At 41.4% G+C, this 26,736-nt stretch overlaps 1 protein-coding gene across 1 annotated transcript in view; it reads left to right on the top strand.

The window, feature by feature from the left end:
- mkxa (mohawk homeobox a) overlaps positions 1-26,736 on the top strand; it is a 130,503-nt gene that overhangs the window by 23,202 nt on the left and 80,565 nt on the right. The window contains exons 3-5 of the mRNA XM_028804348.2: positions 3,252-3,411; positions 16,772-16,925; positions 19,717-20,049. Coding sequence (XP_028660181.1) covers positions 3,252-3,411; positions 16,772-16,925; positions 19,717-20,049 — 647 coding nt within the window. The remainder of the gene's footprint in view (positions 1-3,251; positions 3,412-16,771; positions 16,926-19,716; positions 20,050-26,736) is intronic.

A 26,736-nucleotide genomic window follows, 5' to 3' on the forward strand; every position in this document is an offset into this window, starting at 1 on the left:
AGATATGAAAGGCACTATATGATAGATAGATAGATAGATAGATAGATAGATAGATAGATAGATAGATAGATAGATAGATAGATAGATAGATCTTTATTGTCATTGTCACTTTTACAAAGGAACAACGAATATGATAGATGGATAGATATGAAAGGCACTATATGATAGATAGATAGATAGATAGATAGATAGATAGATAGATAGATAGATAGATAGATAGATAGATAGATAGATAGATAGATATGAAAGGCACTATATGATAGATAGATAGATAGATAGATAGATAGATAGATAGATAGATAGATAGATAGATAGATAGATAGATAGATAGATAGATATGAAAGGCACTATATGATAGATAGATAGATATGAAAGGCACTATATGATAGATAGATAGATAGATAGATAGATAGATAGATAGATAGATAGATAGATAGATAGATAGATAGATAGATAGATAGATAGATAGATATGAAAGGCACTATATGATAGATAGATAGATAGATAGATAGATAGATAGATAGATAGATAGATAGATAGATAGATAGATAGATAGATATGAAAGGCACTATATGATAGATAGATAGATCTTTATTGTCATTGTCACTTTTACAAAGGAACAATGAATATGATAGATAGATAGATATGAAAGGCACTATATGATAGATAGATCTTTATTGTCATTGTCACTTTTACAAAGGAACAACGAATATGATAGGTAGATAGATAGATAGATAGTTATGAAAGGCACTATATGATAGATAGATATGAAAGGCACTATATGCCTTCTTTAATGTACATAACATAAAAATATAATCACTGTCTTGTGGTTTCCTATTCAAATATCAATCCCTATATCGGAGTATATGAGAAAGTCGAGGGGAGACCACTCCCGATTTTTTGTTTTGCTCATTAGTTTTTTTCCAATGAATGTAACAAGCAAAATAAAATAGTTAAGCTGATACTACTAAAAGCCAGCCGGTAAATAAAACGTAATTATACATTTGTGGGTTGTCGTTATTTGGTGCATTTTTTTCTCCTGCAGTGGCCTAGTTGTCTGCCCAGTTCCTGGACTGCACAATGGTTCCAAAACTGCTAAAAGTGGAGATATCAGCCCCCTTCTAGTCTCGCGAGAATACACGTCGGGGGCAGCTCTGCTCGTTAAAAAGTGTGCAATGAGTAGCACTCAGGGCTTCTTCCTAATGTACCCGCCCCCCAGTTTAGTTTCTCCAGTCAACGCATTTTAAACCACTGATGGGGTTTCAGAGAAGGAGCAAAAGATACTGAACAAATGACCTGACGCTGAGAGGAAATAAAAAGCTAAAACTGCTGTCATCCATTCAGGAGGTCATCAGCAGAAGCTTAATGATTCATTTGGATGTTGAGCTCTGAGACAGAAGACGCAGACAGGCAGACAGATGTAGACCACTACAGAAACAAGGCCCCACACATTTGAGAAGTGCCTAAGTCTGCTATTATATCTGTCATTTTGACTGCTGCATCACTATGTGACATAACAACAGCAAATAGAGTTGAGATGAGCATTGTGCTCTATGGAGATAGCACGTGTTAAAACGTGGTGGCTAATTTGTCATGGCATGTTTGCACTTCTAAAAATAAAACTTTAAAAACAAAAATGTAAAAATATTGTCAGTCAGTCATTTTCCAACCCACTATATCCTAACTACAGGGTCACGGGGATCTGGTGGAGCCAATCCCAGCCAACACAGGGCACAAGGCAGGAACAAACCTCGGGCAGGGTGCCAACCCACTGCAGGGCGCACACCCACACACACACCAGGGACAATTTAGGATCACCAATGCACCTAACCTGCATGTCTTTGGACTGTGGGAGGAAACCGGAGCACCCGGAGGAAACCCATGAGAACACAGGGAGAACATGCAAACTCCATGCAGGGAGGACCCGGAAAGCAAACTGTGAGGCAGCAGGGCTACCACTGCGCCGCTCTAAAAATATTGTGATTCCTATATTTCTATACAAATGACTAATAAACAGAAGTGTAGTACGCACAGCTAATCAGCAGCTCTAGTCAAGGTGTGCCAGACCAAAGTAGCAAGTAGTAAATGCACCTCCCCTTAACCCTTTAAACTCAACCCCATTGTTTTGGACCCGCTGGCAGAACTGAACAATAATACAAAGTTTTTAAAAAACTGCATAAAATCATCCATCCAACCCGCTATATCCTAACACAGGGTCACGGCGGTCCACTGGAGCCAATCCCAGCCGACACAGGGCGCAAGGCAGGAAACAAACCCCGGGCAAGGCGCCAGCCCGCCGCAGGGCACACACACACACACCCAGCACACACTAGGGACAATTTAGGATCGCCAATGCACCTAACCTGCATGTCTTTGAACTGTGAGAGTAAACCGGAGCAGACATGGAGAGAACATGCAAACTCCACACAGGGAGGACCCAGGAAGCGAACCCGGGTCTCCTAACTGCGAGGCAGCAGGGCTACCCACTGTGCCACCGTGCCGCCTCATTGCTCTAATTAAAGTTCAGTGCTTTGCCGTTTAAATGCCATGTTGCATACCCTGATACCATGTTGTAAAGTTTTTCCCTTCTTTCCTTTATTCAAAGATGGCTGTATCACAGTTACACCTGACCCCAGCCCTCCCCATGGCTTTCTTGATTGTCCTGATTCAACTGCACACAATTTAATGGACAAACTATCATCTACTAAATGAGAGGGGTGTTTTTCATCTTTCAAATGATACCGCCATCCATTCCTTATGTTTTCGACTTTCTGTATTTCAGAATTTCTTTTTTTGAGTTAAGGATAATGAAGTTACAGCCAGTTAAATCAAAGTATCAGAAAATGGACGTAAATAAAGGCCGAGTCTAATGGGTTAATTTCTGCTGGTGTCCTCAACTACGTGATTCACCCTTAAGATGATAAAGAATTCTGCTTTATCAATGCTGATTTTGTTTGATTTATGCTGATCTACTTCATCAGTGTCTTGGAGAAATTAGAAAACTAGGATTAGCTACCGATGCACAATCCTCTGCCCGAGACTAAGCAGGTTTAATTCTCCGAGACAATTGAAACCTGCATAACAGGATAAATACATTTAGAGAAAAGCAGGAGTGCTTTCAGACTACCTGCCTCATGGGGTGCTTATAAGTAAGACAATGAATTTATTGGATTTTACACCTTGGGCCCTGTACTGTAAAAATAAAATTAAAAAAGCATGTATGACTGGACGTGTTTCTTTTGTTTCTTTAGGTCTCGTCAGAATGGCGGAAAAGTGAGACACAAACGTCAAGCCCTGCAAGATATGGCTCGACCGCTCAAGCAATGGCTGTACAAGCACAGAGATAATCCTTATCCAACAAAGACGGAAAAAATTTTGCTCGCACTTGGATCTCAGATGACATTAGTGCAGGTAGGATACACTGGATGGAGCACAACTGGGGAATATGGAAATATTAATTCAGGCAGTGGGGAAATCCAAAGTATGTTTTTGTGTCATACTGTTGGAAAGCATACTGAAATACTTATTAGCATTGCAAAATGTACTGCTGCTACTAATTTTCTGTTCTCCATGTTGATGCTTGTGCTTTCATTTTTGTCTTAATTTAACACAAATGCAGGTCTTTATTTAAAATGTGCTGTTCCAACATTTGACTGTTTGAAAGAAAGTGCTTAGATAGACACAAGCATATGGTGTGGATAATTATTTTGATATTGTTAGTTCTCATTGTTACTGATGCAGTATTTAGGATACGCATTTAAGGCTTTTATATGGTTTTGAGCTATGCTAACCATCTAAGGCTGGTTGAAATCTAAATAATCAACGCAAACCTCAGCATTAACGTTTGCAGTACACAATCTATTAGAATGTATGTTGTAATGCAAGTAGTAATAAAATGCACTGCATTTGTCTTTGCAACAGATGGTGCATCACAAACATTTGTGGTAATAAAATGCATTACTAAAAATGTTTGTGATGTGCCATCTGTTGGAATAACAAATGCAATGCATATATCTCAGTATTCGTGAAAGCAGTGTTAATATTTGTGATGTGCCATCTGTTGGAATACAATGCATATATCTCAGTATTCGTGAAAGCAGTGTTAATGTTAGTGATGTGCCATCTGGAATTACAAACGCAATGCATATATCTCAGTATTCGTGAAAGCAGTGTTAATATTTGTGATGTGCCATCTGTTGGAATAACAAACGCCATGCATATATCTCAGTATTCGTGAAAGCAGTGTTAATATTTGTGATGTGCCATCTGTTGGAATACAATGCATATATCTCAGTATTCGTGAAAGCAGTGTTAATGTTAGTGATGTGCCATCTGGAATTACAAACGCAATGCATATATCTCAGTATTCGTGAAAGCAGTGTTAATATTTGTGATGTGCCATCTGTTGAAATAACAAATGCAATGCATATATCTCAGTTTTCAAATATTTGTGATGTGCCATCTGTTGGAATAAGAAATGCAATGCATATATCTCAGTATTTTGAATATTTGTGATGTGCCATCTGTTGGAATAACAAATGCAATGCATATATCTCAGTATTCGTGAAAGCAGTGTTAATGTTTGTGATGTGCCATCTGTTGGAATAACAAACGCCATGCATATATCTCAGTATTAGTGAAAGCAGTGTTAATATTTGTGATGTGCCATCTGTTGGAATAAAATGCATATATCTCAGTATTCGTGAAAGCAGTGTTAATGTTAGTGATGTGCCATCTGGAATTACAAACGCAATGCATATATCTCAGTATTCGTGAAAGCAGTGTTAATATTTGTGATGTGCCATCTGTTGGAATAACAAACGCCATGCATATATCTCAGTATTCGTGAAAGCAGTGTTAATATTTGTGATGTGCCATCTGTTGGAATACAATGCATATATCTCAGTATTCGTGAAAGCAGTGTTAATGTTAGTGATGTGCCATCTGGAATTACAAACGCAATGCATATATCTCAGTATTCGTGAAAGCAGTGTTAATATTTGTGATGTGCCATCTGTTGAAATAACAAATGCAATGCATATATCTCAGTTTTCAAATATTTGTGATGTGCCATCTGTTGGAATAACAAATGCAATGCATATATCTCAGTATTTTGAATATTTGTGATGTGCCATCTGTTGGAATAACAAATGCAATGCATATATCTCAGTATTTGTGAAAGCAGTGTTAATGTTTGTGATGTGTCATCTGTTGGAATAACAAACGCCATGCATATATCTCAGTATTCGTGAAAGCAGTGTTAATATTTGTGATGTGCCATCTGTTGGAATACAATGCATATATCTCAGTATTCGTGAAAGCAGTGTTAATGTTAGTGATGTGCCATCTGGAATTACAAACGCAATGCATATATCTCAGTATTCGTGAAAGCAGTGTTAATATTTGTGATGTGCCATCTGTTGGAATAACAAACGCCATGCATATATCTCAGTATTCGTGAAAGCAGTGTTAATATTTGTGATGTGCCATCTGTTGGATTACAATGCATATATCTCAGTATTCGTGAAAGCAGTGTTAATATTTGTGATGTGCCATCTGTTGGAATAACAAATGCAATGCATATATCTCAGTTTTCAAATATTTGTGATGTGCCATCTGTTGGAATAACAAATGCAATGCATATATCTCAGTATTTTGAATATTTGTGATGTGCCATCTGTTGGAATAACAAATGCAATGCATATATCTCAGTATTTTGAATATTTGTGATGTGCCATCTGTTGGAATAACAAATGCAATGCATATATCTCAGTATTTGTGAAAGCAGTGTTAATGTTTGTGATGTGCCATCTGTTGGAATAACAAACGCAATGCAGATAGCTCAGTATTCGTGAAAGCAGTGTTAATATTTGTGATGTGCCATCTGTTAGAATACAATGCATATATCTCAGTATTCATGAAAGCAGTGTTAATATTTGTGATGTGCCATCTGTTGGAATACAATGCATATATCTCAGTATTCGTGAAAGCAGTGTTAATATTTGTGATGTGCCATCTGTTGGAATAACAAACGCAATGCGTTTATCTCAGTATTCGTGAAAGCAGTATTAATATTTGTAATGTGCCATCTATTGGAATAACAAACGCAATGCATATATCTCAATATTCGTGAAAGCAGTGTTAATGCTTGTGACGTGCCACTTGTTGGAATGACAAACCTGCTGGCTCAGAGCAAGTGAAACATCCAAACAGACTGGAGCCAAACTAGCAAACTAAATAACCAGACATTTAACATAACTTCCCTGAGCAATGCCACATGCTGGTTCTATCCACTGTAATTTAAAAGAAGTATCATGGGCTTTTGAAGTGGGGTGTTGGGTGAGGTTTGATCGGGACTGGAAGTGCAGCACAACAAAAGGTTGTTGTTTAACTCCTGCTTTGTTGATTTCTCTTTATTATTTAAGCACTGCAAACTGTCCACCGTGAAATAAGAGGATGAGCCAGACATGACAGCATTCATAGTTACAATCCATCAAGGAGTTACCACAATTCTGGAATCCAGTTGGATCCAAAAAAAACAAAAATCTCAATTCATGAGAGCAGAGACATTGATAGAGAGGCGGTGTGGATGACAGATGGGACCACTAGCAATAACAACAGGGTTACCATTAAAACAACATAGAAACCTTTACTTTCTCTCCTTAACCCATTCTATAAATACACAACTCTGGGTACTTTGGATAATCTTATATATAAATGTCTACACGTGGAAGTGTGTGTGTCTGTGTGTCCGGCCCGGAAGTGCGAGGCTACAGCATGAAGCTCAAAGAGCCGGCAAAGCGCCCCAAGTTAAAGAGTCTGAAGAAGAAAAAAATGTGAGGCTGCAGCATGAAGCTGAAAGAAAGTGACTCCCTCGCCAAAGTGAAACCGCCAACAAAAGACAAACTTACTTAGCCGCTAATACACAAGCGAGGCGAGCACATCGGCAAAACGAAACCTTTGAGGCGAGAGAACCTCGCTTAGCTACTGATAGACATGGGGGTCGAGCACGTCCGCTAAACGAAACCACCGACTCTGCATTTCAATTTTTTTTTCTGGTGATTTCAATAGTTTCTAGGAGATAATATAATATAATATAATATAATATAATATAATATAATATAATATAATATAACACTGGCGGCACGGTGGCGAAGCGGTAGCACTGCTGCCTCTCAGTAAGGAGACCTGGGTTCACTTCCCGGCTCCTCCCTGCGTGGAGTTTGCATGTTCTCCCCGTGCCTGCGTGGGTTTCCACCCACAGTCCAAAGACATGCAGGTTAGGTGCATTGGTGATCCTAAATTGTCCCTAGTGGGTGTGCTTGGTGTGTGTGTGTGTGTCCTGCGGTGGGTTGGTGCCCTACCCAGGATTTGTTCCTGCCTTGCTCCCTGTGCTGGCTGGGATTGGCTCCAGCAGACCCCCGTGACCCCGTGTTCGGATTCAGCGGGTTGGAAAATGGATGGATGGATGGATAATATAACACTCCCAAACCCACTTAATCCACGCTAACATGGGGAGAACATTTAATCTTCTGTGGTATAGTGGGTCTGCAGCTATGCATAAATGAATAATCAAATAGCTGACTCGATCTCTGTGGGCGTGTGTGCTCACGTGGCTACAGGAGGTTGGTGGGGTGATTGAGATGGACCATGCCTGCACGTGATGGTGAGTTTTACTTAGTTGCTTCATTGGCTTTCCGCAGTTTGCGACTTGCACCTACAGAGGCATATAACGGGGAACTGTCTCGAGGAAAAGGAGAGTGAAAAGGACAAAAAAGAAAGAAAGCAGGTTAAAGGAAGGAGAGAGAAGCAGGCAGGAAGACCGGCAGCCGGGAGGACATCCCAATGGGAGCATGTGGCCTACGGTCGTTGGCACTTGAATGCCCCTCCAGCAGAACGATCTGGGAGTTGGAGTGACTGATGCGCTGCTCGGTTGGAGCGACTCTGCATAAGGGCTGGGAGAAAGGAAGTGGGGGCTGCAGGGGTATCAGAAGGCTCCGTGAGGTGTTCTGCGGAGAGATCTGTGAACCCCAGGGACATGAGCCTGGCAGCGGGAGTCAGAGACTCAGCATAGTGCCCTGCCATGTCCACAGATGTCAGCAGGGATTTGAGCTGAAGAACAAGCATGGAAGGTTGGCTGAATTGCTGCTTTGGCGTCTCTCCGGCTGCAAGGTCCCCTTTGGGGTTAGCTGAGGAGACCTCCGTTTTTTTAAAGGGATGCACTGGGACTGAGTTTGAAAGGACAGTTGGCCACCTGGGAATTTTTAATCTTGTTTTAGAGGATTCTTATTTATTTGTATTTAACATCCACTCCAGCCACCATGAAAAAAAAAACCTCACACTGTTCCAGTGTGGTGCTGAGGTGTCACCCACTGCACTCAGGTCCCAATCCAGGTGGTTTGTCATGTTTGTGCGATCAGCGCATGCTCCCAACCTTGACACCGTTTTTATAGATTAATTATTTATTTATTACGGATTGAGCAGTGCACTTTGTTTTGAACACTGTTTGGTTTGCTTGTTTTAATTAAAGCCCATACCCCTTGCTATGTGTGTTGTGTCCTCAACTGCCAGGCTCATTCCTTGGTTACATTACAGACGGTGGCAGGTTCAAGAGGCTCCCTAGAGCAACTGGGAATGTGGAGCAAACTTGCACCATCAACTGGGTACAGGACTTGAACCTAGAACACTGTACTTTAATTAGTGTATAGCAAAGTTTCTTAAATTATGGAATGGCGCGTGATGTCTGAACTTGGTTTGTGCTGAGTCGTGAATCACAATAGTACTGAATGAGAAAAGATCACAAACAGTTTTCAGTAAGCCTTGCGATGGGCTGCTGCTTGCAAGGGTAAAACAATTCCCTCGTATAATGATGTTGGTGATTGTCCGAGGGAACCATCCCCCAAGGCCCCCCCCCCCCCCCCCCCAGAAGATGATGATCAGCAGTGACAGAGCCGTCTTAACAGCATCATAGGCCCCCGGCAAACTAGAGCACTGAGGTCCCTGTTTTGATAGCAAAACAGAAACATCCATAGGCATCAGAAAAAACCTGAGTCCCTATGCTCGTGTGGCCCTCAGGCAACTGCCAAGCGTGCCCATGCATTAAGACGGCCCTTAGCCGAGATTCTCCAATGGCCAGTGATGATGATCGGCAGTAATTTTCCAACAGGGAAGTCTGACAATTGGTAGCGATTCTCCAACAAGGAAGAATTGACAATAGGCAGCAATTCTCAACCGGGTATCCACCTTCCACAAGAGGGATGGATCCCGTAGATGATGGTCCAAGGTGATTATGTGACACAAAGACACACAAAATGCAAAATTGGGTTGTGAGGAAAGACATGTTTAAGAACTACTGGTGTATAGCATACTGGGCAAAGAAGTGGAAATGCTTTTTATAAATGTTCGATGCATTGAACTGAATTAAATTCAATATGGCAGGACAGTAATAGTTTATCAGATAAAGGTGAGGATCAATTGGATGCAAATCACTTAGAACTGACGCGCATATATTGTGTTACAACCAGTAATGGCATACTGCACGATACGTGCAGTGAATCCACGTAACTTGAGCATTCCTAGTTTTCCTACTCTTTCTCTGTACGTTTAGCATTCGTTTGCTCAGAGGTTGATGCACTTACTGCTTCCTGAGCAGCTCTTCGTTTCTCCACCCTAGCGGCCCGTTTCTTCGTTGGCATCTTTTCACGTTAAAACTGATCAAGTCAGTGTTTGTGTTGCAATTACTTAGTACGTTTTCTTTAATTTTTCACTTAAGCTGGCACTTAATCTGCCTCAAGAATGATTTAAGATATGAAGAGGTGATGGCGAAGGTGGTAGAGATGACAACGGCGCCCGTACGCATACGTCACACAGACGCCCTGCTGCAAGCTGCCGAGAATTGATTCTACAATAAAATAAAAAGAGGAATAACCTTGGAGGTCAATCATCACCCCAAAAGCGGATAGTAGACGTCACGTAGTATGTGTGTACCAAATTTCAGGTCAGTAGGTCAAACGGTTTGCGAGCTACAGGTGATTTAAAATCCTGGACAGACAAACGGACAGCCACGGTAGCATATTATATAGGAACTAGTCATTTAGCCCGTTACAATAACGGGCGCTAGAACAGTAGTGCATAAACATTAGTAGGAACAGTCTATATTAAATGGCAAGGGACTTTGACCTCATTCTTTTTGTTGGTCGTATTTTTCTTTCTTTCAGCCTTTCTTTTGTTGATGTTTACTTGCTGAGCTGACCGTTCTTCGTGGGCTGCCGCCGTGTATTGTGTGTCTTTAATGTTCTGTGTTACAGTAATACTGTCTTGTACGGCTCTATTCAATAAGGGCGCGTAGATAATTTAGTTCAAATGGCTCTGGAATATGTGAAGAGCAACAGGTGCAGATCTTTATTTACGCGCTCCTTTATTCGCTGTGCCCAATTGAGGTCGTCCTTTTGAGGCTCGCCTTTTTGTGCGCGCCCTTATTAAAGGATACCGTCTTGTACATCCGCTGGGTTGTACGTCCGTAATATACGTCCGTAATATACCTTTAACTTTCTCTGGTGGTAATACAGGCGTGCGCGTCGGTAATATGCCTTTAATCTCCTCTGACAGTAATACTGGCTTGTATGTGGCTGTAATATGAGTCACTGTATTGTGTACCTTTAATTTCCTCTCGCAGTAATACTGGTTTGTATTTCCGTAAAACGCCTCTAACTTTCTCTGACGGTAATATCGCGCATAGCACCATGCCCAGCGCATGTGCACTTCACCAGAAGACACCCACATACGGACACCTGGACGCACATAGGGATTTTATATATATAAATATCAGCCGATCTTGAGCTGTTTTGCAATTAAAATTTGATCTGGGGTCAACGTTCTGCTCTCAGTTCAAGAAGCTACTGTTACCATTTTCCCAGAAGCCTTCTGTATAATAAAAAGTATTATCTTTTTCTGTTTTTTCTTTCCTCCTCGAAGCTGGCTACTGCAAAAATTGCAAACATCAGTTTTTTTGGCAACTAGCTTAAAGAGTTAAGACTTATCACAAGCATGTGGCGAGTATAATTCAGAATCCCCTTGGGGTCCATAACTGCAGATTTATTCATCCACGGCCAGGATTTATCATTATGTCTGTAAAAATTGTAAGCATGTTTGGTGGTGAGGGTGAAAGGTCAGATTCTGACCTCAGATACAAAATGTTTAGAAAGTTTGGATTAAATCTGCTGCTGTAGAAACCCATTAGTGTAACGTCCCGATGAATGCTGCAATGAAAGATGTCCAGTGTGCAGCTCCATTCTGAAGTCTGACTCTTTCACTGAGGCCGGGGATGAAAGTGGGTGAAGCCCCCCGCACAACCCCATCCCCCCCCCAATAAATAAATGCTATGTTCAGTCAGGCTTCGTTTCATATTAACCATGAGTGCCTGCACCAGTGGGAGCTCAGCTGTGGTGTTTTCATTCTAACAAGGCAAATAGGATCCATCTATTCTGGGATTTATTGGAAAGAGAATTAAATATGCCAAAAATAAATCCTTTTTCTTCTTTCCAATTTTTTTTTGGTATCTTTTAGATTTTTATTTTGCAAACTGCTGGTTTAGTATGCCACAAGTCTACAGCTCTTCATTAGGAATTCCAAGATGTTGAAGTAATGGCTATGATATTTTTAGTTACAGGTGTGCTTAAAATATACAGAAAAAAAAAAAAGTTTCAAAATGAAAAGAATACAGCGTGTGGCCGACTAGTAAACGCCTTTTTGGAAGAAATTCTGGGCAACTTTGCCAAGATGTGTTGAGCAGGAGGTGGACCCTTCGAAGAACAAATACTGTAATGTGGGCAGATTGTTTGCCATGCTTTTTAAGGGAAAGCAAGCATGACAGACCATATGAGCTTTTGAAATGTTTTTAATACCATTTCCTTCTTTAAATAGTGTGCCTTGTGACTGACGGTAAGGACAGATTAGCATCTTGACCCGGGATGAATCCCATCCTCTTACTTGTCAGGCAGACCAGGATCAGAGATGGACTTGGGGAGACATTTCTGGGTTGGTGGGTCTATTCATAGTGCTTGCAGTGCATACTGGGAGTTGCAGTCCTTTGGATCAACCCACACAGTTCAGAAGAGTTCATCCACCTGAAGCTAAGCATATTTGGGGCAGGCCATTACTTGAATGGAATACCATTGGGTAGCGGTTGGAAGTGTTGTTGGTATGGCCAGCAGAGGGCACTCACCCTGTGGTCTAAATATGGAACTCAATGCCCCAGTGCAGTGACGGACGCGCTATGTTGTAAAAATGGCGCCGTCCTTTGGATGAGATGTTAAACCAATGTCCTGATTCTCTGTAGTCATTAAAGATCCCTTTGTATTCTTTGCAAAGAGTAGGGTGTATCACGACGTCCGGGCTAAATTGCCCACCACGACCTAGTCATTGTGGCCCCCTAATCATCCCCTGTCTCTAATTGGCTAACTCTGCCTCACTTAATAGCTCATGTGTGGTGAGCGTACTGGTGCAAAAATGGCTGCTGTCACATCATCCAGGTGGATAATTGTACAAGTCACTATGAAAAGTGCTTTGATTGATGAGGACAAGTGCTATATAAATGTAAAGAATTATTATTATTATTATTATTATTATAGCTGGGTTCCATGGGTGCCACCAGGGGGAGCTGCAGGGATGGGCTGTCATTATTTTTTGCGGCTCCAGACAAATCCAGGAGTGCTTCGTCCTTGTAATGTCCTAACACCGAATGTATTCCTGTGTCCGACATAAAAGGGCCCACCCCCATTTAGTTGGGGAGTCAGAGGTCGACAAAACTCGTCTGTGGAGGAAAAGAAACGAACAATAGTGAGACTGTGGAGTGTGAAGAGTGATGCCCCTCTCAGTGGTCACAGCCTTCAGAAAGTATTCAGACCCCTTTACTTCTTCATATTTTGGTATTTTACAGACTTATACTAAAATCATTTAAATTCATTTCTTCCCTAATCAAGAATGTCCCAGAATGACAAAGCAAAAACAGAATTTTAGAAATTTTTTGCATATGTATTAAAAATAAAAATCAGGAGTGGTCTCCCTTAGACTTTCTCGTATACTCAGATATGGGGATGGATATTTGAGGAGTAAACCGCAAGACAATGATTATATTTTTATATTACGTATATTAAAGATCTATCAACAACAAATCAAATCAAATTAATAATATATTGAACAATTATTATAAAAGTAAAGCTGAATAAATCGGAATCTACAGCTGCATGAATAAAAGATAAAGTACCACTCCCGGTTAGTGGAAATAGCCCAAATCTGTGTTTTGTACCTAATACATGTATGCAAAATTTGGTTGACCTAAGTGACAGCGTTCTCAAGTTATTGTGTTTACATACACACACACACACCCACACACACACACACACACACACACACACACACACACACACACACACACACAGACATAATTCCAAAAATGGTATTTTCAGACTTAGGGAAGTCTAAAACATCGATATTCTTCAATACAATACAATACAGTTTATTTTTGTATAGCCCAAAATCACACAGGAAGTGCCGCAATGGGCTTTAACAGGCCCTGCCTCTTGACAGCCCCCCAGCCTTGACTCTCTAAGATAACCAGGAAAAATTCCCAGAAAAAAAACCTTGTAGGGAAAAAATGGAAGAAACCTCAGGAAAGGCAGTTCAAAGAGAGACCCCTTTCCAGGTATGTTGGGTGTGCAGTGGGTGTCAAAAAGAAGGGGGTCAATACAATACAATACACAGAACAGAACAAGTCCTCAATACAGTAAGAAATAAAAAATATAAATTTTAGAAGTACAGAGCAGAATTTAACAGTAGATGATATATCCCATAATAAGATTTGGATTTGTGTAGAGTCCTGGAGACCTCATTCTTCAAGCTGCCTCCCCCATTTGGCCATTCCATGGCTGAAACAGTGCTGGGCCAGCCAATCCGATGAAAGGACCCATCTTTCCCATGATTCCTACGATCCTCCATCTGGGATGACTTTACCTTAGGCAGGCAAAACAACTTGGCAGGTGGGCCGTGGCATCAAGTGCCACATTTGAGTACCGAGAAGAAAAACAGAATAAGTGAGGGTTAGTATCCAATTCTAACTATCATGTTACTTATGTTTTAGTGCTAGAGACTGACAACAGAGATGCAGTCTGTACAGTTAATCAGCAGCTCTAGTCAGGGTGTGCTAAACTGAAGTCGTGAGTCTTCAGCCGGGATTTAAAAGCTGAGACCGAAGGGGCACCTCTTATAGTAGCAGGCAGACCATTCCACAGTTTAGGGGCCCTGTAACTAAAAGCTCCACCTCCCATTGTTATTTTATTAATCCTTGGAATCATAAGCAGACCGGCATCTTGAGATCTTAATGTGCGCTCAGGTTTGTAAGTCATGATAAGTTCAGAGATAACTTAAAAATCTCAAAGTCAAATTTTTGGATGATTACAATACTTTCCCTACGAGAAAGCAAATCAGACTCAGGAAGGTCAAAAACTCGAAATTCTTCAAAATCTTGAAGTTAAATTTTTTGGACGATTACAATACTTTCCCTACGAGAAAGCAAATCGGACTCAGGAAGGTCAAAATCTCGAAATTGTATTTTTGGAGGATTCCAATACGTTCCCTAGACTTCGTATACGAGAAAGTCAGGGAGGTCTAAAACGTCGAGATTCATCAAAATCTCAACATAGACTCTTTGGACAATTACAATATCTTCCCTGTACTTCGTATACGAGAGAAAGTAAAACACTGAAATATCATATTGACACAAGTATTCAGACCCTTTGTTTGAAATTTGGTGCAGGTGCCTCCCATTCTATTGATTATTACTGAGATGTTTCTACACCTAGTTTGGAGTCCAATTGTGGTTAATTCAGTTGATTGGACTGCTTATTAAAGGCACACACCTGTCCATAATAGGTCTCACAGTTGAGCAAAAACCAAGCCACAAGGTCAAAGGAATTGCCTGCACAGATCAGGGGATGGCTACACAATAATTCCCTCAGCATTGAAGGTTACCAAGGTCATAGTGATCTCCATAATTCTCAAATGAAATAAGTGAGGAACCCCCTTGACTCTTCCTAGAACTGGCCACCCAGCCAAACTGAGAAATCACAGAAGGAGGGATTTGGTAAGAGAAGAGACCAAGAATCTGATAGTCACTTGGGCTAAGCTACATGAAGATGGGAGAAACTTCCAAAAGGATAACCACCACTGCAACAACTTCACTAATCTGGGCTTTATGGCAGAGTGGCGAGATGATGCATGAAAGCCTGATTGGAGTTGGCAGAATGGCACCTAAGGGACCCTCAGACTGTGAGAAAGAAGATTCTCTAGTCAGGTAAAACCGAGATTGAACTGTTTAGCCTTAATTAAGAGTCATGTCTGGAGGAAACCACGCACTGCTCGTCACCTGTGTAATAATACCATTCTAATGGTGAAGTGTGGTGGTAGCAACGTCATGCCGTGGGGTTGTTTTTCAGTGGCAGGGACTGGTGTCGTAAGAAAATACTTTCCTCCATCTTCAAAGAAGGCATTTACAGAACGCAGATGAGAACGCAGAATGTTTCTTTATTTGCACAGATTTATCCACAAATGTCTCAGTCCATGGAGTGAGCAAACAATTAAGCTATTCATCTACTTTTACACTTTTCCTTACAATACAATACAGTACAATAAAATTTATTTTTGTATAGCCTATAGTGCCACAATGGGCTTTAATAGGCCCTACCTCTTGACAGCCCCCCAGCCTTGACTCTCTAAGGAGACAAGGAAAAACTAATAGTAGGGAAAAAAAATGGAAGAAACCTTGGGAAAGGCAGTTCAGAGAGAGACCCCTTTACATGTCGGTTGGGCGTGCAGTGGGTGTCAGAAAAGGGGGGTAAATACAACACAATACACAGAACAGAACACAAGTAATCCTCAATACAATATAATAGTTAAATAGAAATATTACAAATACAGAGCAGAATTCAACAGTAATATAACCTCACCTCTTCTAATTCATCACGTCATCTAACGTTTAATATACAGAACATTATCATCTCCTCCAATCAACTAAAGCCACCAGTAATTTGTGACTCATGTCGATTCCCCCATTAATTTGAACACCGTTTTGTTAAGAGGGCCGTTTAGCGGATTGTCCCATTGGTCTTAGCACCACTTCGTTAAGAGGGCTGTTTGGGCTTTCCCATCAGTTTATTGCCATTTTCTAGAGGTGAGTGTGTTACTCATTTACCTCATTCTAACCTTGGAAAATTACGTTGGTAGCTTCTCTAAGACGAGGCAGAGACTTAGTGTGTTTTCAGCTTTGAGTTACATTCAGTCTTTTTCCTAATGTTTAATAATTCATTCTATTATAGCTTCTATGAAAGGGTACAGCCCAGACACAGACAGGAGGACACGGTTTCAGCCATCACCACACGTTTATTCACAAAATATATACAAAGTCACAATGTGCACCGCCACCAAACACTCCCCACAGTCTCTCACAATCCCGGGTTCTTCCCTAGCTGTCTCTTCTCTACACATAGGGCCTCTCTTCGCTCACCTCCTTCTCCGATCTTGTCCACCTCCTCACCCGACTCCAGCCGGGTGAGGAGGTGGTGTGGGAGGTGTGGGACTGGAAATAGGTGTAGGTTTCACCCCTTCTTGCATTTCCTTGAAATTAGCCCGGGATGGAAGATCTCCTACTGCATATTACTTCACGAGAAATATCACTTTTAAGGTTCAAATGTTTCACTCTTTATTTTTCTTTTCATAGGTGTCCAACTGGTTCGCAAATGCAAGGCGAAGGCTTAAGAACACTGTGAGACAACCCGATTTAAGCTGGGCCTTACGGATTAAACTGTATAATAAATACGTCCAAGGGAATGCCGAACGCCTCAGCGTGAGCAGCAATGACACCTGTTCAGAAGGTACTGCCATTTCAAATGTATCTTTTTTGTAATTTTTATGAATGAATGAATGACCTGCTGACATAATTCATTGTAAAGAAAAATATGCTTTTCTATAGTTGAACAAGCTTTTTCTTACATTGTGCCTTTGTAAAGTGAAAACAACACTAAAGTGCTTTCAAGTGTCATACAGGAGCTGCAAGAAATTGACATGGTGAATTAGTAGCATAGCTTAAACTGCCAACACCATTCTGCTTTGGACAAACCACACTTACCAATTGCACTACATCTTGGCTTTAAGATAATATGACTTCAGCTGTCATGAGCTAGGAGTCCCAAGCGCTAAAGAGTTCCAATAATGCCCACTAGAGGGGGATATCACTGTCAAACCCCAGCTAGTAACAAGGGCAAGCACTGAATCAAACTCCCAAGCGCATTCTAAGTGAACTACTGGGAACTGTGGGAGATTTAGGGTGGGGAGGCAGTTCCTGGTGGTGATTGGCAGGTGGCCCTGACTCTTGAGGGACCACCCACAAAACACAAGGTGCATAACAAAGGCAACTATAATACAGCAAAATCAAAAACAAGGAGCAATACAAATAATTAACAAAAGTAAAAATGAACATAAAGGACATGAAACAAGGACTTGAACCCCTATACTATACTATAGGGCCTATAGCATAATCATTTTCTTTAGTTAAAATGATTAAACATTAAAGCACTAGTATGATATACAGTACATGCTATACGACCCTTTTAATTTTCATCCTATGTTTTTTTGTTAATAATTATATTTTGATAAATAAAACTATTTGTGATACTCATCTAACACAGGATGAAATCTAAACAATCAACATAGACCTCAGTATTAACATTTTTAGTGCACTGTCTGTGTTTTGTAATGATTGTAGTGATAACATGCATTGCATTTGTCATTCCAACAGATGGTGCATCACACACATTAGTAACAGCTTAGTTTAAGTTCTGCAAAAATGCATATATTACTCATTTCCTCTTTTGTAACAACATCTTAACAAACACTTCTTTTGGTCTTCATAATACTTATAAAATATCAGTAGATCGGTCATTCATGTCTGTGCTGTGGGACACACTGACATGATGGTAAAATGACTTGTTAATATGAAGGATTCACACGTCTTATATTAAATATGGAATATCAAGGGAAATGTGTCTCTAGTTAAGCCACCTCAGACCACCCCAGATAAAGTTTTGGTAGTTGATCACATTGCACTGATGAAAAAAACACTTTACTGATGCTTTGTAAGTTTTACAAAGACACAAAGAAACCTTTGTTGAGATCTTGTTACATAACAGTAAATAAGTAATAGACAGATTTTTGCAGTACCTAAGCTAAAGTGTTGCCCAAGCATTTGTAGAAATAAAATGTATCACCACAAACGTTTGCCAGGCACCAACTGTTTGAATGAAAAATGCAACGCATATGTGTCTGCTATGTGCCACTTGGTATGGGATTGTTATGAGATTCGAAAAAGCATTATTAATGTTTGTGATGTGCCTTCTGTTAAAATGTCAAGTGCGATGCATATGTGTCTGTTATATGCCGTTTTGGTCTACAATTCAAAAAAGCAGTGTTAACGTTTGTGATGCACCATCTGTTGGAATAACAAATGCAATGCATATCACTCTCTCACATGTCATTTGGTATGGGGTTCGAAAAATCAGTGTTCATGTTTGTGATGAATGCAATGCATATGTGTCTGTTATGTGCCATTTGATATGAAATTTGAAAAAGCAGTGTTAATGTTTGTGATGAGCCATCTGTTAAAATGGCAAATGTAATGCTTTTGCGTCTGTTATATGCCATTTCATATGAAATCTGAAAAAGCAGCGTTAATGTTTGTAATGCGCCATCTGTTAAAACGATAAAAGCAATGCATATGTGTCTATTATATGCCATTTGATATGGGATTCGGAAAGCAGTGTTAATGTTTGTGATGCACCATCTGTTAAAATGACAAAAGTAATGCATATGTGTCTGTTATATGCCGTTTGATATGGGATTAGAAAAAAACAGTGTTAATGTTTGTGATGCACAATCTGTTAAAATGATGAACGCAATGCATTTATTACAACAAATATTTGTGATGAATCATCTATTGGAATGACAGAGACATAGCAACTGCACGGATACACAGATACTTGTCCTTTTATTAAGGTGGATAAAATGACACATATACTCTTCCAAATGCTGCATTGACCTTGACAGGTGTATTCCATTTGAGATTAAAGAGGTGTGTATACAACTCCTTGTATTAATACATAATGAAAATGAATAAATAATAAAATATACTTTAGGAATTGTTTATTGTAATAATTGATCCATCTCTACATCCATCTTTCCATCCCAGTTAATCCAGTTCAAGGTGTCAGTGGTAATGATTCATGTTGAATAAAACACAACTCCTTAGGTATGATGATAATGATGTTTTAAATTCAACTCATTTAAATGTATAATTATTAAATGGCCTTCTACTTAAAAGCCCAATGTGATCTACAATAATAACAAATACAAAATAGTGTATGCAAAGACAAAGGTAACACTGAAGAGTTAACAGAAAAATACGCACAGTGGCCATAGTGTGAATTCAGAGCGCATTCAGACCACTTCAGTTTGCCCCATTTTGCCGTATTGCAGCCTTGTGTTTCTTTCGATTACAACTACAATTTGATGAAGCAATCAGATTATTTCATGTGAAAACTCAACTAGCAGTTTCATCATTTCTTTTTAACTTCTTTCAAGCTGAGTGTTGTTCATTTTGTTGTGTTGTAGATGTCGAACTTCCCACACGGAGCCAAGCCAACGTAAACGAGTTTAGTAAACCCATATACCAGAGCGTTGTTAAAAATGAAGGCACGACAGCTGGCGCAGGACTGAGAACAGACACCTCTCTTGGAGAGGATTACGTATCTCCACCCAAATACAAGAGCAGTTTACTTCACCGGTACCTCAATGACTCTCTACGTCATGTCATGGTTTCCAACTCTGCATTTGTGGACTCAAGGAAGCGAAACCATTCAGGCTCTTTCAGCTCAAATGAATACGAGGAAGAAATACTGTCACCTTCATCATCTGAGGCTGAGGCCCATTTTGTGTATAGATCTGGTAAGCAGTTCTTTATTTTATATTTTTCCATAAACGATGAGGAAGATCATTGGGGTTTTAGGCCTTTTTTCTCGGCATGCTGTGCCACAAACTGCAATAGAAAGGCTGGGTTTTTCGGTCCCATTTATGTTTCTCCCTGGAAATCAAGGTACCCAGTCAGAGGACGAAAGAGTAGTCCGTGCTACTGGCTCACTAACTACGCTGAGTTCAAATCACTTTATCCCTCGTCCATGTTTGTGCTGCATTGTCACATTCTCCCCTTGTCTGCATGGGTGTGGCGCGATTCCCAGAGTGTGATCCGGCTCGCAGGACCTGAGTGGTTGGACCAGGCCAAGGGGACGCCCACGTAACACCAGGCTGCAGCAGATAGAGGGTCATTTCTTGAAGGTGGGGCTGGACTGCATGTCCGCCTGGGGGGATTGCAAACCAGGATCCCAAGCTGTTTCGTGCTTCCTGACCTCACCTGCATGATTTTGCTTCCAGGTACTCCTGGTCCATCTCCCATCCCCAAAGATGTACTGGTAAGGTTGTGTGTAACCTGTTCATGGCTGGTTTCATCTCCTGGATGCGGTGAGGCTAGGATAGGCTCTGGTCCTGTCCAAACCTGCGTTGAATTGAGTGTGTGAGAGAATGTCATGTCATGCAGAGTATTTATACATAAAACATGAGACATCAGACAGGGAGAGTTTCTAAACGTGTGTTCCTTCTTCCTCATCGCTACATTTTATTCATTGTACTGCTGGCTGAATGCTCATTGGTTCTCAACTATCACATGTTAAGAGGCCACCCCTCCGGCCAGAGAGAAAGCCAAACCAGTCACAGACTTGATGGTCTGAGTTGTTGGGTATGTCACATTAGATGATCGACTTCACGGGAGCGCACCTCCGATTGGCTAAGACTGAAAAGTCGTCTAATGTGACATGGTCATATCATAACCAACACACAATGATTCATCATTCAGCATAACTTATTACTCTGATGGGAAAATTGTGCTGTTAAAATGGCGCCGTCCTCTGGATGAAATGTAAAACCGAGGTCCTGACTCTCTGTGGTCATTAAAGATCCTTAGGCATCCTTCGTAAAGAGTGGGGTTATCTCAAAGCCCTGGCTAAATTACCCTCTATGGCCTAGTCATTCTGGCCCCCTAATCATCTCCTGTCTCTAATTGGCTCATACCTTCACCACCTAATAGCTAATGTACGGTGCAATAATGGCTGCCGTTGCATTATCCAGGTTGGTGCTACACGTTAGTGGTGGTTAAAGAGTCTAAGAGCTTTGAGTAGTGAAAAAAAGCAATTAATTAATTAATTAATATTCTGCTTTATTGTTTGTTAAATATAGCCTACTTACGATTCTGTTTCCACAACTTATAACATTGGTGGTATTGTAACAGCCAACTCGCTCTCCAAAACCGGTAGCTACAAGACTCATGGCCTGGCAAGTTTAGGACATTAGATACGACAAGCCGTACTTCTTCCAAATAAACTTCCCCCAGTCAACGATCAAAAATAAGCCAGAAAAACAAACAGTATGTAAAATAATAAAATGAGTATACTGTATATTAATAAAGAAAGAAATTAATAGACACCAAACAATATAACATAACATAGCATTCAACCCCAAAAGTGTCTGGCAGAAAGTAATAATAAAAAGAGCACAAAGTTAATAAACAATACAAACCCTCCCTTGACCCCACACTGAACACGAACTCACTAAGACACACAGAAAGCACGAAACGCACAAAAATATCCAGAAGATTTAACGGAAAATGGATAATGTTTTGTGAACCCGGTTCAGCTGGAAAAATAGTCCTACGGAAAAGTACACAGATAAAAATGATGGCCTGCTCCTCTCCCCAAAGAACGAGAAACAGTCTCACTGTGCTTATCCTCGATACGTCAGCGTAGTCCGGAACCCCGGGGTTTTGCGGTTCAAAACTGTTGCTGTCAGGCATTGAAAGTGGCAGGTAGACAAAGGGCTGAATGATTTGAATCGGTGTTTCCTCCTGTCTCTGCAGTGAGTTGGCGGTCTAGTAGAGCGAGAGGTGTTTTTTTTTTTTTCTGTCCTCCTGTGTAAATAGCAAATGATCAGATGCAGTTGATGGAATTGACAGGACCAATTATCGTGAGGGGCCACGGCTCCACCCATTGTTTCCAGGGGAGCATATTTACATAGACACACACACACCACGTGAACAGGACAACGCTACGAAAGATGGGACTTTCGCACAAAATTCATTTACGACAACATTAATCATGTAGCACCGCTACATTATTGCCACCTTGAAGAGTTTGTATTCCATTGTGGTTCCTAATTTTGATGTTTCCAACTCGGAGATTCCACATTCTTGTCGTTTTTAAGAAGATTTGCTCCTATTGTCCTACTGTTAAGCCCATAACCTACTCCCGTTTCGCTCAAGGCGAGAGAAGTCGAGGGCCATTATAACAGCTGGTACTGGGATTAACTCAACCGGACCCCAGAGCCATGCTCTGAAGCCGTACTGACAATGATATGGGTCCACTCTGTGTCTTAAGAATTGAGTGTCAGCCTGTGCACGTCATCTTCATAGGAGGTCATCACTTACTATTGTATATGATAATTCAAGTGACCTGCTATGCTTGAGTTATTGCTGTTTCGAAATTGTACCTTTTTTCCAGTTTGACATTCACTTAATTAAACTATAGGGTTAATCAGGCTCTTTTTACATTTTAATGAAGTGTAAATCAAAGTGAATTACATACATTTCAATACAGCACCACGTTTAAGGTAAAAAATGTGTACTTCTTCTGAGTTACATATTTTGTTAGTGAAAAAGGAACTCGGGTGGCACGGTGGCGCAGTGGTAGCGCTGCTGCCTCGCAGTAAGGAGACCCGGGTTCGCTTCCCGGGTCCTCCCTGCGTGGAGTTTGCATGTTCTCCCCGTGTCTGCGTGGGTTCCCTCCCACAGTCCAAAGACATGCAGGTTAGGTGTATTGGCAATCCTAAATTGTGCTTGGTGTGTGTGTGCCCTGTGTTGGGCTGGCGGCCTGCCCGGTGTTTGTTTCCTGTCTCACACCCTTCGTTGGCTGGGATTGGCTCCAGCAAACCCCTGTGACCCTGTAGTTAGGATATAGTGGGTTGGATAATGGATGGATGGAAAAGGAACTGAGATAGCCTCATGATGTTAAAGTAACTCTTCCATGGATTCAGAGGGAATTTGGACTCCTTCACTTGTTTCACATTTTGCTATGCTGCAGCTTTGTGCTAATATCATTTTATTAATTTTTACCCCACATCAAGCAACACTCAGGATTTTAGACATTTTTGCAAATTTATTAAACATAAAAAACTGAAATAGCACATGGACACAAGTATTCAGACCCTTTACTCCGAAGCTCCTTTGGCAGCGATCCCACCCTGGCGTCTTCTTGGGTCTGACATGACAAGCTTTGTACCCTCTGGATCTGAGGGTTTTCTGCTATTCCCCTCTGTGCAGATCATCTCGGGTTCTGTTAGGTTGGAGATGGATGGTGGACAGCTGTTTTTCAGGTCCAGACCCTGGCTGGACATCTCACGGACATTCACAGAGTTGTCCTTAAGCTTTTTGCTTAGGGTCATGGTCCAGTTGAAAGGTAAACCACTGAACCCACTCTGGAGCAGGCTGTCATTAGAGATATCTCTGAACTTTGCTCTGTTCACCTCAACCCTTGCTAGTCCCCCAGTCCCTGCCACTGAAAAACAACACACAGCATGATGCTGCCACCACTATGCTGTACCACTTGGATTGGCATTGCACCAGTGATGAGCGGTGTCTGGTTTCCAACAGTCATGACATTAATCCTCGTTTATTCAGACCAGAGACTCTTGGTTTCAGTGTCTAATAGTGTTTTAGGTGCCTCTGTGCAAATCCTAAGTGGGCATCCAAGTATCAATGAGAGGCTTCTGTTTGGCCACTCTGCCATAAAGCCCAGATCAGTGGAGTGGTGCAGTGATGGTTGTCATCCAGGATGTTTCTCCCATCTCCACACAGCTTCTCTGAGGCTCAGCCAAAGTGACCATTGGCTTTTTGGTTGGTTCTCTTATCATGGCCATTCTTCCACGATTACCCAGTTACTCTTGGTTGTTCCAAACTTCTTCCATTTAGGAATTATGGAAGCCATTGTTGTCTTGGGAAACATTGTTTTTGTAGCCTTGATTGCGACTTGACACAATCCTGTCTCGAAGCTCCAAGCAATTCCTTCGCTGTTCTTTTGCTGTCTTTTTGGACCTTCTAGCGCATGGGTGGGCAGAGTCATTCCTGGAGGGCTGCAGTGGCTGCAGGTTTTTGTTCCAACTGAATTACTCAAGTAACACTTCTGCTTCATTTTAGTTGTCTCGCTCATTAAGATTTTGAACCCTGTGGAAGATGACCCGGACACAGACAGGCGGACAAGTTCAAGTCACCCAACACACATTTATTATACATTCTACTATTTACAATTGTGCACACGCAAACCCCTAAAGTCCCCAAAGTCCTGGCCAACAAACAATGCCTCACTTTTTACATTTACATTTACATTTACATCATTTAGCAGACGCTCTTATCCAGAGCGACTTACAACAGTGTTTGTTAGTTTTTTCGCATACCCCTTGGGGTCAGAGCGCAGGGTCAGCCATTGTACAGCGCCCCCTGGAGCAATTACAGGTTAAGGGCCTTGCTCAAGGGCCCAGCAGAGTAGGATCTCTTTTGGCAGTGACAGGGATTCGAACCGGCAACCTTCGGGATACCAGCGCAGATCCTTAGCCTCAGAGCCACCACTCCGCCTCCTTGCCTCTTCCAAGACCTTGTCCTTCCTTCTCTCCTGACTCCAGCCCCCGAATGGAGGGAGGCGGCCCCTTTTATAATCACCCAGATGTGCTTCAGGTGACTCCCGACAATCTTCCGCCGGCACTCCCCAGTATGGCGGAAGTGCCGGCTGCGCACCTGGAAGCAATCCGGGTGTCCCCGATCCTCTTCCCCCCCAGCACTTCTGGGTGTGGCGGAAGTGCTGAGGTCCAGGACTCCGTAGGCATTGGGTCCCCATAGCCACCAGGGCGGTCGCACCCACGTCGTCTGGGGGAGGCGTGATCCCTCCTCCGGACTTCTGGGGCATCCCAACTGGGTCTTCCCCCCAGCCACCTGTGACAACCCTTATTGCGTATTTTAGTCTTAAGAAGCTTTATTCTTGGTTTTTAATGGCCCCTTATTATCAATAAGATGCAAATGACAAAAGAAGATAGATAGATAGATAGATAGATAGATAGATAGATAGATAGATAGATAGATAGATAGATAGATAGATAGATAGATAGATAGATAGATAGATAGTGAAAGGCACTATATGATAGATAGATAGATAGATAGATAGATAGATAGATAGATAGATAGATAGATAGATAGATAGATAGATAGATAGATAGATAGATAGATAGTGAAAGGCACTATATAATAGATAGATAGATAGATAGATAGATAGATAGATAGATAGATAGATAGATAGATAGATAGATAGATAGATAGGAAGGGCACTTTATAATAGACTAGTCATTTAGCCCATTACAATAATGGCCGCTAGAACAGTAGTGCATAAACATTAGTAGGAACAGTCTATATTAAATGGCAAGGGACTTTGACCTCATTCTGTTTGTTGGTCGTATTTTTCTTTCTTTCAGCCTTTCTTTTGTTGATGTTTACTTGCTGAGCTGACCGTTCTTTGTGGGCTGCCGCCGTGTACTGTGTGTCTTTAATTTTCTGTGACAGTAATACTGTCTTGTACAGCTCGCACAAAAAGGTGAGCCTCAAAAGGGCGACCTCAATTGGGCGCAGCAAATAAAGGCGCGCGTAAATAAAAATCTGCACCTTTGTTGCTCTTCATATAGTCCAGAGCCATTTGAACTAAATTATCTACGAATGCCTTTATTCGCCGCTCAATTCAGGTCGCCCTTTTGAAGCTCGCCTTTTTGTGTGCGCCCTTATTGAAGGATACCGTCTTGTACGTCCGCTGGCTTGTACGTCCGTAGTATACCTTTAATTTTCTCTGGCGGTAATACAGGCTTGTGCGTCGGTAATATGCCTTTAATGTCCTCTGACAGTAATACTGGCTTGTATGTGGCTGTAATATACGTCACTGTATTGTGTACCTTTAATTTCCTCTCGCAGTAATACTGGTTTGTATTTCTGTAAAACGCCTCTAACTTTCTCTGACAGTAATATCGCGCATAGCACCGTGCCCCGCGCATGCGCACTTCACCAGAAGACACCCACACACGGACACCTGGACGCACACAGGGATTTTATTAAAGAGGATAGATAGAAAGACAGGTGGGCAGGTGGGCCAAGGAATCTTGATGCCTCAAAGTGTGCTCTCTTTTATTCTTAGGTGGGAACTGAAAACCAGTGGTAACTGGCCACACCAAAATGTGTTTTCACCTTGTCAATAAGGGTTACTGAGTGAAGACTGATGGGCAAAAATGGCAAATTTCTTCATTTAAAATGAAATCTACAACACAATAAAGTGTGCAGAAGCATGAAGGGGCTCTGAATCCTGTCTGAATCTACTGTATGTTATGAGTTTTCTTTGTGGTGGTCAGCACACCCCTCAGCAGTGTCTATATTTACTGTAAATACAAAAGAGTGTGGTGAATTGAACTTCCCCCTGATTAATAAAATATCTATCTATCCACTCGTAC

This window comes from Erpetoichthys calabaricus, chromosome 6 (assembly GCF_900747795.2).
Source record: "Erpetoichthys calabaricus chromosome 6, fErpCal1.3, whole genome shotgun sequence".
Lineage (NCBI taxonomy): Eukaryota > Metazoa > Chordata > Cladistia > Polypteriformes > Polypteridae > Erpetoichthys > Erpetoichthys calabaricus.